General features: G+C 43.7%; 1 protein-coding gene across 1 annotated transcript in view; it reads right to left on the reverse strand.

Annotated features, from left to right (window-relative positions):
* The window catches only part of NEURL1B (neuralized E3 ubiquitin protein ligase 1B), a 537,508-nt gene that overhangs the window by 255,969 nt on the left and 267,033 nt on the right, over positions 1-14,506 (reverse strand). Inside the window, exon 2 of the mRNA XM_040344539.1 lies at positions 3,175-3,351. Within this exon, the coding sequence (XP_040200473.1) occupies positions 3,175-3,351 (177 nt within the window). The remainder of the gene's footprint in view (positions 1-3,174; positions 3,352-14,506) is intronic.

Raw genomic sequence — 14,506 nt, forward strand, 5'->3', positions numbered from 1 at the left:
TGGGGCCCTGAGCCATGTCATATCAGAACTATATAGCTGGACACACAGCTGTCCAATTAGTGTGTCTTTTCCTCCAGAATTTGGCGTAAACCAGCAATTTCTCACACAGCACAGGGTCCTACCCTCACAGCACCCACTTATATAGGGATTATAGCCTGTTCCAGCCCAAATCATTGTTTCCCTAGTTTGCCACCTTAAAAAACGGGTGAAACCAATTCACACGGTAATTAGCAAATATAAAATTTAGCCCAATCTCCATTAAAGTAGAACTACACTCCTATTTAGTCCCGGGACTAAATTTAGGGATACTAATATTTAGGAGAAAAACAACCCCAATCGTAGGCAGTAAGGGAGCAGAAAAGGAACAGTGTCTAGGGAAATCAGGAATAAGGAGAAAGTAGGGGGCACAACGAAGAGAAATAAAAAGTATGGGGATTATGTTGGTAGTTGGGAAATAATTAAGAGGAAAAGAGTATGCCTCCCACCTCCGATCGGTTGCCTTCAGGTCTAGCCAAGTGATTCCAAATAGATGGTTAGAGATTGAGATGGGACCCTTATACCCTGCTCATAATTGTTCTTTATTCTGGCCCCCCTCTCTCCACCAAGATTCCAGACAACTTGACCTTTTGCCTAGCTTTGATGCTGTTCACTTTGAAGATATGTCGCATAAACTCCACTAGGTTCTCTCTCTCTTCTCCATGCTCCCTTCTATCTAATGTGCTCTTTAATCCCCTTATCCTAGATAGCATGTCCACTGCCCGAATGGAACCCTGAGCTCTTGTCACATTGTTCCAGGTCCGTCACTTTGTACACCCGATCACTCGCAGACTTCTGGCCTTTAAAGACCTTCAGGCTAAATATCATATTCCTAAACATATGTTTTACTCCTATATCCAAATTAAACATTATTTTTCTGTATATTCCCCATCCCTGACACTGCCTAAGCTTACTACCTTTGAATATACATGTGCTCAGGGTCCGCACCAGTTGCACTTAATATATTCCATATATAAAATCCTCTATGAAGTACCCTCTCTCACTGAAGACTCACATAGGTACATGCGTAAAAATGGCCAACTATCCTCCAAAGTTATATTTCTCTTTCTTCTTGAGACAAGATTTGGTATTCCTCTGCTAAAGACTCTAGATGCCTGGTGCAGAGAGAGACAGCTTTTAAAATTCTGATGTTTTGGTATAGAACGCCTGAAGTGTAACACCAACAAGAGCCTTCACTGTCCCCTCTGTGTTGGTGGTATAACAAATCAATGAGTACTCATGACTACATTTTTTGGTCCTGTGTACATATAACCCCTTTCTGGGAAATGGCAGTGTCTCTTCTCCAGCGGTTGCTAGAAGTAACACTTCCACAGGACTTGATAGACTATCTCTCAGGTCTTCCCTTCTCTGATATAGGGAAATTTCAAAATAAACTGGCCTAATTTCATTTATTTTATTAGCGGCTAAGAAAACTATCATGGAAAAACAGGGAGGGAGATGCGGAATACTTGAATACTGAACATTATCCCATACCTTAGTGGGAAGTGATATGACCATAGAGGAACCTACGATAGGAGGGGGAAGCCAAAAGAGTGTCTGAGTAGAAACAGGAGATATTTAATTGACTTTCAGGCTCACCAAAAGGAAATGAGCATGAGCATGAGGGAAGGCCAATGGAGAAATCTGTGTTACTTAGAAGTAACTAACTATATGAGTATAAAAGGGACTCCAAGTCCTCCCTGTAGTTTTGGTCTGAAGAATGTTTGTCTAGCAACCCTTGGTGAAGAATTCCAAATAAAAGTAAAAAAAAATGACCTAAAAAGATTGCAGAGTATGAAAAGCTACCTGTACTGAAGTACTCTAAAGTAAAATAACAGTTTGGGTAGGATGGTCATTTTAACTGCCGTAATCCTTCAAAGCCAAGAGATAGAGTAGCCTTTCTATTCCAGCAATAGTTGGAATAAGGTGGCATATTAAAGCTGGGTAACTGGCCTGAAATAATGTTTCATAAGAATTAGTTAAATAAACACTCAAGTAAGGGAGTTTGTTGGGGGTCAGAGTAAATTTATGGTTGCCCTGAATGCCCTGGCATGGCTCAGGGAGAAGATCTTTGTTCAAAACCTTAGATCTCTCACTGTTCACTTACAGCCCCAAAATTAGGTGAAACGTTGTAAGAGGTATAACAAATTACGAAGGAATACGATTGCATTTGTAAGTAAAAGAACAACATCATCAGTGAACATGTGATTATAACCAGCTATTTCTATCCTGGTAACATCAGGCATTCAGGCAAGGAAAAGCCAAAGAGGCTTGATAGACAACACAAAATGAAGGGGAGAAAGGGGGAACCCTGTGTAGCCCCTCTTCAAATAGTGATGGTATCTAATCTGAAACCCATGTGGCCATACCATAATCTTCCTATCCGCCATACAGAGTGCTTTTCATTGTGGAAAGTGATAGTACAACTTTTATGAACACAGTAGGGGGTGGAAAGGGCAGGCATAGGAGGCATATTTGATTGATCTGTGACAAGTCCAGTGGCTTGTGTTATTTCCTACAGCACCAGAATATCACAGCTATGGGGGTATGGGAGGAGAAGAGGAATGAAGATTTAAATGAAGAGAGCAGTAACCAGATGAAAGGACACTTCTCATGCAATGTAAGCTCTGTCCCTTGTGCTGATTAAAATAAAACAAATAAATAACAATAAACTTAAGCTTTATCCTACTGAAACTGTATAAAAAGATTTCCAAAAAGAAAACAGTCCATATTTGCTCAAAAGCCAGGAAATGGTTCAACAAATTTTTTACATTTCATATTAATCATACGTATAGATGATAATTTGTCATGAAGAAGTTATTCCTGGGGATGGCAAACCTTATCCATATCTGTGAAGCCTCACATCAAGCAGGGGGCATTTGTGGATGCAAAATATATATATATATGCAAACTGCATGGTGATCAACTGAACCAAAAAAACAGTTGAAAAGCCTTTGCCAATAGGCATCCTGGTTGAGTCTGTTTTTATGGTTAATTTGCTTGATAAATTTGCCACTTTCTAATCTATCTCACTGTTTCCCTTCCCTCTAAAGTTTTGTTCAGTTTTCTTTCTTACTTAACAATATAAACACTTAAAATGCATCTTTGGGAAACCAAAAACATTAAGCCCATCGTTACCGTTTATGTCTGGTAAGGTGGCATTAGGTGTTTGAAGTGGGTATCGTAGTCGAAAATATGGCACTGTCAACTCTGGATGGATATCAAGGACCGGAGCACGATTTTCATGATCATAGATACGACAAGCCTGAGTTATTCTGCTTGTCCCTTTAGGAGTTTGCCGATGGGAACCCCAACCTGCATAAAAAATAAATAAAAAATAAGTTGGTTGAGTGAATGTTGTTCTATTGACACCCCCATTTTTTTTCTTTACATCTTCTCACAAATCTCCAAAATGGCAAGTGAAAGTTTATGCAGATATGAGAGAACTATACGAATTAGGTGTTCTGTAAAAATCTACTGCAACAGGTGCTTTTTAAACTCTTATGTTAACATACAGTTAGGTCCATATACAGTGCCTTTAAAAAGTGTTCATACTCCTTGAAATTTTCCATGTCTTGTCATGTTACAACCATAAACGTAAATGTATTTTAGTGGCACATAATTGTGAAAGTGGAAGAAAATATAAATGGTTTTCAAATTTTACAAATACATATCTGAAAAGTGTGGCATGCATTTGCATTCAGCCCCCTTTAGACCCCTTTCACACTGGGGCAGTTTGCAGGCACTATTGCGCTAAAAATTACGCCTGCAAACCGTCCTGAAACAGCGGCTGCTGGTACTCCAGTGTGAAAGCCAGAGGGAGCGGTGCGCTAGCAGGACCGTTCCAAAAGTCCTTCTAGCCGCATCCTTGGAGTGGTGAAGGAGCTCCTCCACTTCTTCTTCACATTGCAAGCAATGGGAAACCGCAGGTATTTCCCGCCGGCAATGCGCCTCTGCAGAGGCGAATTGCCGGCGGTATTAACCCTTTTTCGGCCGCTAGCGATGGGTAAAACTGCACCGCTAGCGGCAGAATACTATTGCAATTCCGACGGTAAAGCGCCGCTAAAAATAGCGACTCTTTACCCCCACCTTACACCCCAGTGTGAAAGGGGCCTAACTCCGATACCCCTAACTAAAATCTAGCAGAACCAATTGCCTTCAGAAGTCACCTAATTAATAAATAGAGTCCACCTATGTGCAATTTAGTCTCAGTATATATACAGCTGTTCTGCGAAGCCCTCAGAGGTTTGTTAGAGAACATTAGTGAAAAAACAGCATTAAGAAGGTCAAGGAACACACAAGATAGGTCAGGGATAAGGTAGTGGAGAAGTTTAAAGCAGTGTTAGGTTATAAAAAAAATATCCCAAGTTTTTAAAATCTCATGAAGCACTGTTCAATTCACGATCTAAAAATGGAAAAAGTATGGCACAACTGCAAACCTACCAAGACATGGCCATCCACTTAAAATGACAGGCCAGGCAAGGAGAGCATTATTTCAGAGAAGCAGCCGAGAGGCCCATGGTAACTCTGGAGGAGCTGCAGAGCTCAACAGTTTAGGTGGAAGAATCTGTCCACAGGACAACTATTAGTCATGCACTTCACAAAATGGCAAGAAGAAAGCCATTAAGGAAAGAAAGACAAAAGAAGTACCCTTTGCAGTTTCCAAGAAGCCATGTGGGGGACACAGCAAACATGTGTAAGAAGGTGCTTTGGTCATACGAGACCAAAATTTTACTTTTTGGCCTAAAAGCAAAACTCTATGGGCCAAATCCACAGCCAGCGGCGAAAAATAAGTTTTTCCTAACTTATGTCATTTAAGTTACGGCGCCCTAAGTTGGTGTCGTAAGTGCCGTATCCACAGCGCATTTGCGCACACAATTGCGCTTACGTAACTTAAATTCCGAGGCGTTAAGCGGGGTTATTGCAAGTGGGAAGGAAGTGGGCGTGCTTCATTGTAATGAGCCGTGACCCCATGCAAATGAAGGGCCGGCCGTACTGCGCATGCGCGCACGAATCTGCTGCTCACTGGGCATGTGCAGAACTTTGCGCAATCAGTGAGATAGGTAAAATGCCAAGCATACTTAGTTTGAGGATCGCCCTGTGTGTAAATAGCCCCAGTCAAACACACTTCCCTTGCAAAAGTATTTCCCTGTGTTCCCTTCCTAAAGCAAGTTGCTTCTGCTCTGAACGTTTGTCAGTGTTTGTTGGTGAGTTGTGTGTGATAGAGAAGTTTTGGAGGAGTATTAGATTGTAGTTGTTGTTTGTTTCTGCTAAGTGTTTTTTTTTTTTTCTGCTTGGATTTTGTGTTTGTTTTTTGGGTGTTTGTTTTTGACTTTGTAGTAGCTGTCTGCTTGTGTGTTTTGATTTTTGTTTGTTTGTTTGTTGTGTGTGTATTTTTGTTTGTTTGTTGTGTGTGTATTTTTGTTTGTTTGTCCTGTGAGTTTCTTGTTGCTGAGTGGTGTCTGTGATGGCACCCAAGCGCAGGAAGCTTAATTTTACACATGTGGAGAAGCAAATCCTTGCCAGGTATATCATCCAATATGGGCGATATTTACATGGGCCTGATAGCCGGAACACCTCCCCGGCCCAAAGGAAGAAGATCTTTAAAAAAAATTACGGATCACATAAATGCGGCGGTGGGGGGGGGGGGGGAGACGAGGACTCCCGCTGGCATCCAGAAAAAGATCAATGATCTGAGGAGCGTGGTCCGCAATAAGGTGGCAAAGCTCACTGCCCATAGGAGGGGCACTGGAGGAGGGGGACCATGCCCCATCCGGCTGACTGAGGAGGAATGGGCAGTGGCCCGGTGTTTCCAGCCAGAGCAGGTGGTGGGCCTGCGTGGCTTTGACTCTGATGTTCCTGTGAGGCCAGGTAAGTTTTTGGATTTTCTATCTGGTGATTAGCATGTGTGGGTGGAGGAAGGGAAGATGTGCCAAGTGTGTGGATCCTCAAAGCTGTGATTGTTTGGTGTCCTCCACAGATGACCAGGAGGTTGCTGGCCCATCAGGCCAGGAGGATGCTGGGCCATCAGGCCAGGCTGCTGCACCACCCCAAGGACAACAGGCTGCTGAGGAGTCCCCTTGGGGAGGGGAGTGGCCAAACCTCCCCTCATGAGGAGGATGAGGGGGTGGAAGAAGAAGATCTGCAGCTTGGCAGGGAAATCCTTCTGGCCTCTGATCTAATGACATTTGAGGATACCCCTGAGGCTACCCCAGAGCCTACCCCAGAGGCTGGCAGCAGTCAGGCCACCATCAGGGGTAGCCCCTCCCACTCCTCCCCCAACAGGCTGCAAACCACAAGGGTCACTCTCTCCCCTCCTCCAGAGCCACAAGCCTCAGGGGCAGGCAGGATGGCGACCCAGGAGACCAGGGGGGTGTTTGAGCGTCTGCAGAAGGACAATGCCCGGCAGACCCGCACTCTGGGTGAGATAAAATAAGGGTGTCACCCTCAGTTTTGGTGGAGAAGGGATCCCCAGGACCAGGGAGAAGTGATCCCAGGTTCCTGAATGGTGTATGAATGCACAGTGACATAATTGGAGCCGTGGCGTGGCGTTACTGCTCCCAAGAACCAAAGGGGGGGGGGGGTACTTGGATCTAATCCAATTCGATGTGCATGTGATATGTCTGTGCTAGGGACCACAGTGGTGTGCATTCATGCATTCTCATTGTGAAAAGAAACATTCTCATTGTGACATTATTGTGCGTTTACTGTGAAAAGAAACATTCTCATTGTGACATTATTCATGTGCGTTTACTGTGAAAAGATGCCTTCTGCGAGGTGTCTCCTGGCTGCTGTGCCCTCAGCAGACCGGGTAGAGTGGGTTAGGGGGGGATTGCCTGGGTCGGGGGTCAGGTCAGCACGTATGTCAATCTCCAGTCCCCTTCTCATGGCAAAGTTGTGCAGAATACAACATGCACCGATGATCTGGCACACAAAGTCTGGGGAATACAACAATGTACCCCCAGACTTATCCAGGCATCTGAAGCGGGACTTCAGCAGCCCAAATGTGCGTTCCACAACTGCCCGGGTGCGTATGTGAGCCTCGTTGTAGCGTTGCTCTCCTGGGGTTTGGGGGTTCCTGAATGGGGTCATCATATGTGGTCCCAGGGCATATCCAGAGTCACCTGGAAGGGAAAAGACAGGAGAATATTAGTCATGCATGTGCCCCTCGTGATGTCTGCATCATGGGGGGGACATACCTGACACCCATGTCACTCACCAATCAGCCAGCTGTCTCCATACAGGTTCAGCTCCAAATCTCTGGAGATGTTGGTCTGCCGGAATATATAGCTGTCATGGCAGGATCCAGGGAATTTTGCACAGACGTGCCAGATGAGGCCATGGGCATCTACGATTACCTGGACATTTATGGAATGCCAGTGCTTCCGATTCCGGAACAGGTGCTCTGTCTCATGGGGGGGGGCTGTAGTGCCACATGGGTACAATCAATGACCCGGATGGTCCGTGGGAATCGGGCAATGTAGTAAAAGTCCGTCATGGTTTTCAATCGCTGGTCCTCCTGGGTGGGTTTTTAAAATTGATTGGCCATGCGTCTCAGTATTGCAGGGACTTCTTGATGGACACACCTGCTCATGGAGGATTGTGCCATCCCAGCCAGACCTCCACATGTGCGTTGGAAAGTCCAAGTGGCAAGAAACTGCAGTGTTGCCATTACTTTGATGAGAGTTGGCAGGGCATGGGATCGTTGGATTGGGGTGGTGAGATCATCCTGCAGGATTCGGGTTAATTCAAGGATGGCTTCCCGGTTGAAACGGAAGTTGCCATAGACCTCAGAAGCAGGCATGCCAAAGAGATCTCGGCGTGGGCGGTATACCCTCTCCTGTGCCCTCCTCCTCCTCCTCTGTGCCCTCCTCCTTCTTTGCGCCTCTAAAGTAGCGAGTGCCGTTAGGATCATGGATGGCCCGGGCATGTTTGCAGACAGATTGAAGTCCAGCAAATATGTGTTCTCAGCTCTTCCTCAATGCTGTTGCTTCAGCAGATTAGGGCTGCTTTTATAACATGTAAATTTGCGCAGGGAAACTAACAGGTGCGCACAGGGCGTAATCTACGGCGCACACACTTAATTATGTGGATCGCCCTATCTCCCTCATTTGCATCTTTGCCTATCAAAAACAGCGGCGTGACTAGCGTAATTTGCGTCCGAGGATGCGCCGGTGTAATTAATTTAGGTAGGACGGAAAATCCGGATTTTAAGGCGTATCCCGTTTTGAGGATCGGGCGCAAAGATACACGCGGTGTAAAATTAGAAATCTCGAGTTAAGTCGGCGCATCTGCTTTGTGGATTTGGCCCTATGTGTGGCAGAAAACTAACACTGAACATCACCCTGAACACACTACCGTGAAACATGGTGGTGACAAAATCATGTTGTGGGGATTCCTTACTTTAGTAGGCACAAGAAAGCTGATCAGAGCTGATGGGAAGATGGGTGGAGACAAATACAGGGTAATCTTAGAAGAAAACCTGTTATGCCGCGTACACACAACCATTTTCCGGGTTGTAAAAAATGATGTACGACGGCACTATAAAGGGGAAGTTCCATTCGGATGGCGCCACCCTTGGGCTGCTTTTGATGATTTTGTGTTAGTAAAAGACGATTTGCGCTTTTCAGTCTGTTACAGCGTGATGAATGTGCTTACTCCATTACGAACGCTAGTTTTACCAGAAAGAGCTCCCGTCTCATAACTTGCTTCTGAGCATGCGCGTTCTTTTCATGTCGTTAAAGCCCACACACGACCATTTTTTATGACGTTAAGAACGACAACGTTAAAAACGTTGTGAAAAATTAGAGCGTGTTCTAAATTTTTAATGGACATTTTTTACATCACGAAAAATGCTCTGGAACCCACACACGATCATTTTTAATGACATTTAAAAAAAAACTTCATTTTGTACAACCCGAAAAACGGTCGTGTGTACGCGGCATGAGAGTCTGCAAAAGACTTGAGACTGGGGTGGAGGTTCACCTTCCAGCAGGACAAAGACTCTAAACATACAGCCTGAGCTACAATGAAATGATTTAGATCAGTGGTTTCCCAAGTTGTGGGGACCCCTAACAGTAAAATTATTTTGGTAGTGTAGCTTGTCAGCACCCAAGGTAAGGCAAGTAATTTGCGGCTCTAACCCACAGTCCCCTTTTCTTTGTTCCTCCCCCTCTTTTCCTCTCCCTTCCACGTATTTTCTATTTTTATTGCTTCTCTTAATCCTTGGTGGAGGGTGGGGGGGAATGGGATGAGTGGCAGTGCTGGTGGGGAGTTGGGATGAGTGACAATGCTGGTGGGAGTTCTGATCAGCCAACGTAGGTGCTCTTGATCAAGGTCATCTGCTGATCTGAGAACTGTAGTGGGGACTTTTAATGGCAACTATAATCACAGGCAGTGTTACTCACTGTGTCTCCAGCTTCACTGTGTCTCTGACTTTGTGGTGTCTCGTAGCAGTGACACCTATGTTGAAATCAGGAGATAGGGTCTCCTCCAGTCCCTCCCACTTCACATTCCTCACCAGTCAGCTGACCTCTAGTCATTGCCCCCAGCCATGCCATGAACTTAATAAGTGGTTGCGAAGAGGCTGAGTGGGTGGCTGCGGGCTCTAGGAACAGCCCAGCTGGGTGGCCACAGGATCTGGGGACAGCCCTGCTGGGCTGCAGCAAAAAGGCTGGGAGAGTGGTGCGAACTTCAGGAACAGCCCAGGATTCGGTGAACCTTGGCAAATCATCATTCGATCCCCAAGGGGGTACTGACCCTCAGGTTGAGAACCACTGATTTAGATCAAAAGTATTATTATGTGTTAGAATGGCCCAGTCAAAGTCCAGACCTAATTCCAATTGAGAATCTGTGGAAAGACTTGAAAATTGCTGTCCACAGAAGATCTCCATCCAATCTAACAGAGCTTGAGCTATTTTGCAAAGAAGAATGGGCAAACATGTCACTCTCTAGATGTGCAAAGCTGGTAGAGACATCCCCAAAAAGACTTGCAGCTGTAATTGCAGGGAAAGGTGGATCTACAAAATATTGACCCAGGTGGGGCTGAATACAAATGAACGCCACACTTTTCACATATTTATTTGTAAAGATTTCAGAAAACCATTTTTCATTTACCTTCTACTTCACAATTATGTGCCACTTTGTGTTGGTCCATCACATAAAATCCCAATAAAATACATTTAAATTTTTGGTTGTAACATGACAAAATGTGGAACATTTCAAGGGGTATGAATACTTTTTCAAGGCCCTGTATATGCCAGTGTGCAAGAATCCTATAATAAATGGCTTTTTAATATTAAGCTATAACTGTATTAAAACCAGGGGCTCTGCTTCTGCAATCAGAAAAAGGGAATAAAGAAATGCTTTGTATGGCCTCAATCCTCTACCCTAAAATAAAAAACATTACCCTTTTTTTCAGGATTTATGATGAAATGGGAAACTTGAATACCCTTTATTCTTAAAAGGCTCTGTTGTGCTTCATATTAGAGAAGAAATCTTATAGTGCATAAGAAAATTGCAATTCCCTAGTCTGTTTAGATCTGCTTGTGCCAAGTGATGTCATCCTAGTGGCACGTACACCTTAGCCTGGGGTTTGCAAATATCTGCGCAATGCACATATTTAACTTTATTGGCCTCTTCATTTATATAGAAATTATGAGCTCTTCATAGGTAATCATAATCAAGTCAATTTTTGACAGCTCACTTGCGGTATTTTAGATCTAGCTACAGATGACGTTATGCTTGCATATCACCTCTGCACTCCCAAGCATCTATTTTTATTTTCCTCTCTGACTGTACCATTGTATCATTCAAAGCATAATCTTATCTAGTATAATCACTTCAACATCCTTGATTCTTCCTCCACGTATTGACGCCTACACATGTACAGTACATGCCTTTCTGTCAGCTCTTATTAAGCAGGAAATTCATTGGAATAAATGTGAAGTAAAAGTACACCCACTTCAACGACCTTAGAAATATATTACTTCAATGCATTTGCTCCTTTTTCATAGAAAATAAATTATAACAAGCAAAAAATGAATCAATACATTTTGTTTTTGTTTCATGTTGGAAAGGCGTTGCTGCACAATGACAAGGCTGTGAACAAATATGGCAAGTATGCAGCCCGACATTTATAGAAAAATTAAAACACATTAGTACATATGCAGCGCAAACAGCTACTTGCTTACGTCTGCTTTTAACAAGAAGTAAAGCCTGTCTTAGAAAACATCCGGTTTTTGTAGACTTCAAACATATTAGCTCCTAAATACAATGCTGTATGATTTAACATTGAATTTTTGTCATCGCTTTCCATCTATCAGAGAGAGTTGCCTGGTACTATTGTGGCTTACTGCATATTTAAAGCATATCTATCCTCCAAAAAAATGTTAATGGTGGCTCCGTTAGTTTTCCCTTTCAAACTAAGAACATTTTCAGCAATTACAGAAAATACCTGTTGATCTTGCCAGTTCGCGTGAAGTCAATTTGTGTGAACTGAAAAGAAAGCAACATCCTTATCTTTGCTGTGTAGCCTGCTAAGATGAACAAAGATAGTCGTGTTTGAAGTTCAGCCTGCGAAAGCCCCCCAGGATCCAGTGGAGTGTAAAGGACAGGAAGTGTGTTATTTGCAGGAATACCAGGTAAAAATAAAGAAAAAATAATACAGAAAAAAAAGAAAACTTTAGCTGACCATAGATGGTTTAAAACGTGGTCAATTCAGCAACGACTGGCTGAATATCAATCCATCTATGGTCATTCCCGCAAGAGAGAAGTTGATCTAACACTTGGCGTCTCTCAAACAGGAATATTGGAAATTTTTCATTTGATCAGAGCATGCAACCAATCAGCACTCAGTGTATTCTGACAGCCAGTAGTGTATTTAGGTTATGTGCTGCCCTAAGCCTGACTAAACTTGTGCACCCCCTAATTTAATTATGACCCACCCCTTTCTGTTTAAGACACACCCTGACATTTTCGAGTGGGGACACTAGTTCTGAGGGCATGGGGGGCATTGGATTCCCTTCATTTGCATAGATTTCCTCTAACTTTATGTTTGGCTATGGGGCAGGAAGTGAAGGGAAATCTCTGCAATGGGACAGGGATGGTAAAAAAAAAAAAAAAAAAAAAAAAAACTATAACCCTCCCATACTCTAAATGAAAAAAAAAAGTGTTGCCTATAGTTCTGCTTTAAGCACAAATTTCTGATAATTTTATGGAGAGGACTAAGAAGATATAACCATGCCAATGGCGCAGCAGAAAACATATAGCACAGTGAGGAAGGTTTGTGGTCCAGGATGATAGGACAGTCTAAATTAGAAGCAGCTTGCGTTACACTAACAGTGTAGCACAAGCCGGCGGGGACTCTTTCCGTGCTGCCCCCCTGCAAAGTGCTGCCCTAGGCCTAGGCCAGTATACAGCGTTGCTGACAGCAGAGGAGTCCCCACTGTCAGAATACAATGACACAGTAGGGATGATTCATTTGTTGGGAGGGAATTCATTTGTTGTTGTTTTTTTTGTCATCTGGCTGGCTGATAAAAAAAAAAAAAAAAATTACCCATCTATGGCCAGCTTAATACAGATACTACATCTAAGGACTGGAAAGCTGCAATAAAAATGTTTTGCCTGTGGGCTTAGATATGCTTTCAATCGTCTAAGATTTCCCCTCCCTTCCTGTCTTTATGAAAAATAACCATCCATACAAAGACTTATACTGTATTTTCTGGAAAATATTGCACTTCTATGCACTGATGCTTAGTTATATAAACAAAACTGAAAGTACCATATGACCTGTTTAACAAGCTTTTTAATGCAAGCGATACCCTTTTTTTTAGACCATGGACCAATTTTTTTTACCAGCCTTCACTATAACAGGATTGAGGTCACTACTGGAAATCTATACTATAGTAGAAATAGATCAAACAATCATAGGCTCACATATGGTGAGCGCCAAAAGAACGGAGTGAAAAGTTGAAACAAGTGTAAATGATATACCCTGGTTTAAATTACTGAACTCATGAATAATAAAAGAAAAGGATTAGGGGTGTGGTAGGTTATTCGCATGCCTTTCTCAGAATGTATTGCATGAATACAGTTTTCTGGACTCTAAAAATTGCACAGTATTAGGCTGTGTACACACGATCAGTCCATCCGATGAGAACGGTCCGAAGGACGGTTGTCATCGGTTAACCGATGAACCTGACTGATGGTCCGTCGCGCCTACACACCATCGGTTAAAAAAACGATCGTGTCAGAACGCGGTGACGTAAAACACAACTACGTGCTGAAAAAAAACGAAGTTCAATGCTTCCAAGCATGCGTCGTCTTGATTCTGAGCATGCACAGGTTTTTAACCGATGCTTTTGCATACTAACGATCGGTTTTGACCTATCGGTTAGGCATCCATCGATTCAATTTTAAAGCAAGTTCTCATTTTTTTGACCGATGGTTAAAGAACCTATGGGGCCCACACACGATCGATTTGGACTGATGAAAACAGTCCTTCAGACCGTTCTCCTCTGGTGATCCTATCGTGTGTACGCGGCCTTAGTTTTTCAGTCTTATCAGTTAATCATATGTAATGCATTTGTATCTCAGATACAGACCCTTTTGCAAAGGTGGGAAGAACAATTGTAATTTGAAACAAGTGCATGGGCTTTGGAAAACATAGTAGAGGTTATAGCTTCTTGCAGAGTTGACCTAGTTTCAGTATGCTGAAAAGCAAATACTGGCTGTTGGTTTTATATTGTAAAGTGCACAGAAAGCCAACTAAGTGCTGGTAAAGCACCACTTTAATACCATAGCATGTACCCCCAGGTGCCTCCACATCAGTTTAGTTTTCCTGGTTTCATAAAAGTCCCAACACTTGGGCTTTGTATAACATGACCAGCTCATTTGAGTGAGGGGCTACTCTGCTCCTCCCACAATGGCCAATAGTTATGAGGAGAAGGCAGGAAGGGGCAGAGGACACTCATCATTTGCATACCACCAGGGCCGGATTCCAGACAAGGCCAACAAGGCCAGGCCTCGGGGCAGCAGTGGGTGCAGGGGCGGCACTGTGGCTAAGAGGAGAGGACACTTTCACTTTAATTTTGGGAGTTCCCCCCTGTCATACGGATGGTGAGAGGAGAAAAAACAGAGGGAAGAGGAGGTGAGATGGTTCTCGGCAGCAGCACCCCCCCATGCTCAATGTCATTTTTGGCAGCAACACCCCCCAGGTTCTCAGTGTCATTTTCGGCAGTACCAATCACATTCTCCCACCCCCCCTCCGCTTCTCAATGCATCTCAGTATCCTGCCGGAAAAGTCCCCCGGCGGATAATGTCCCCCCTGTACTGTGTAGACAAGGTTGGCATTGAAGGACCCGGCCTTGGGGCGGCAAAGGGAGTAAATCCGGGCCTGCATACCACAATAGCTCAGGTTTTCAGGACTCCTGGGAAGCCCAATAAAAAACAAACAAATTTAAGGATCCGA

Source organism: Rana temporaria, chromosome 3 (genome assembly GCF_905171775.1).
Source record: "Rana temporaria chromosome 3, aRanTem1.1, whole genome shotgun sequence".
NCBI classification, from domain to species: domain Eukaryota; kingdom Metazoa; phylum Chordata; class Amphibia; order Anura; family Ranidae; genus Rana; species Rana temporaria.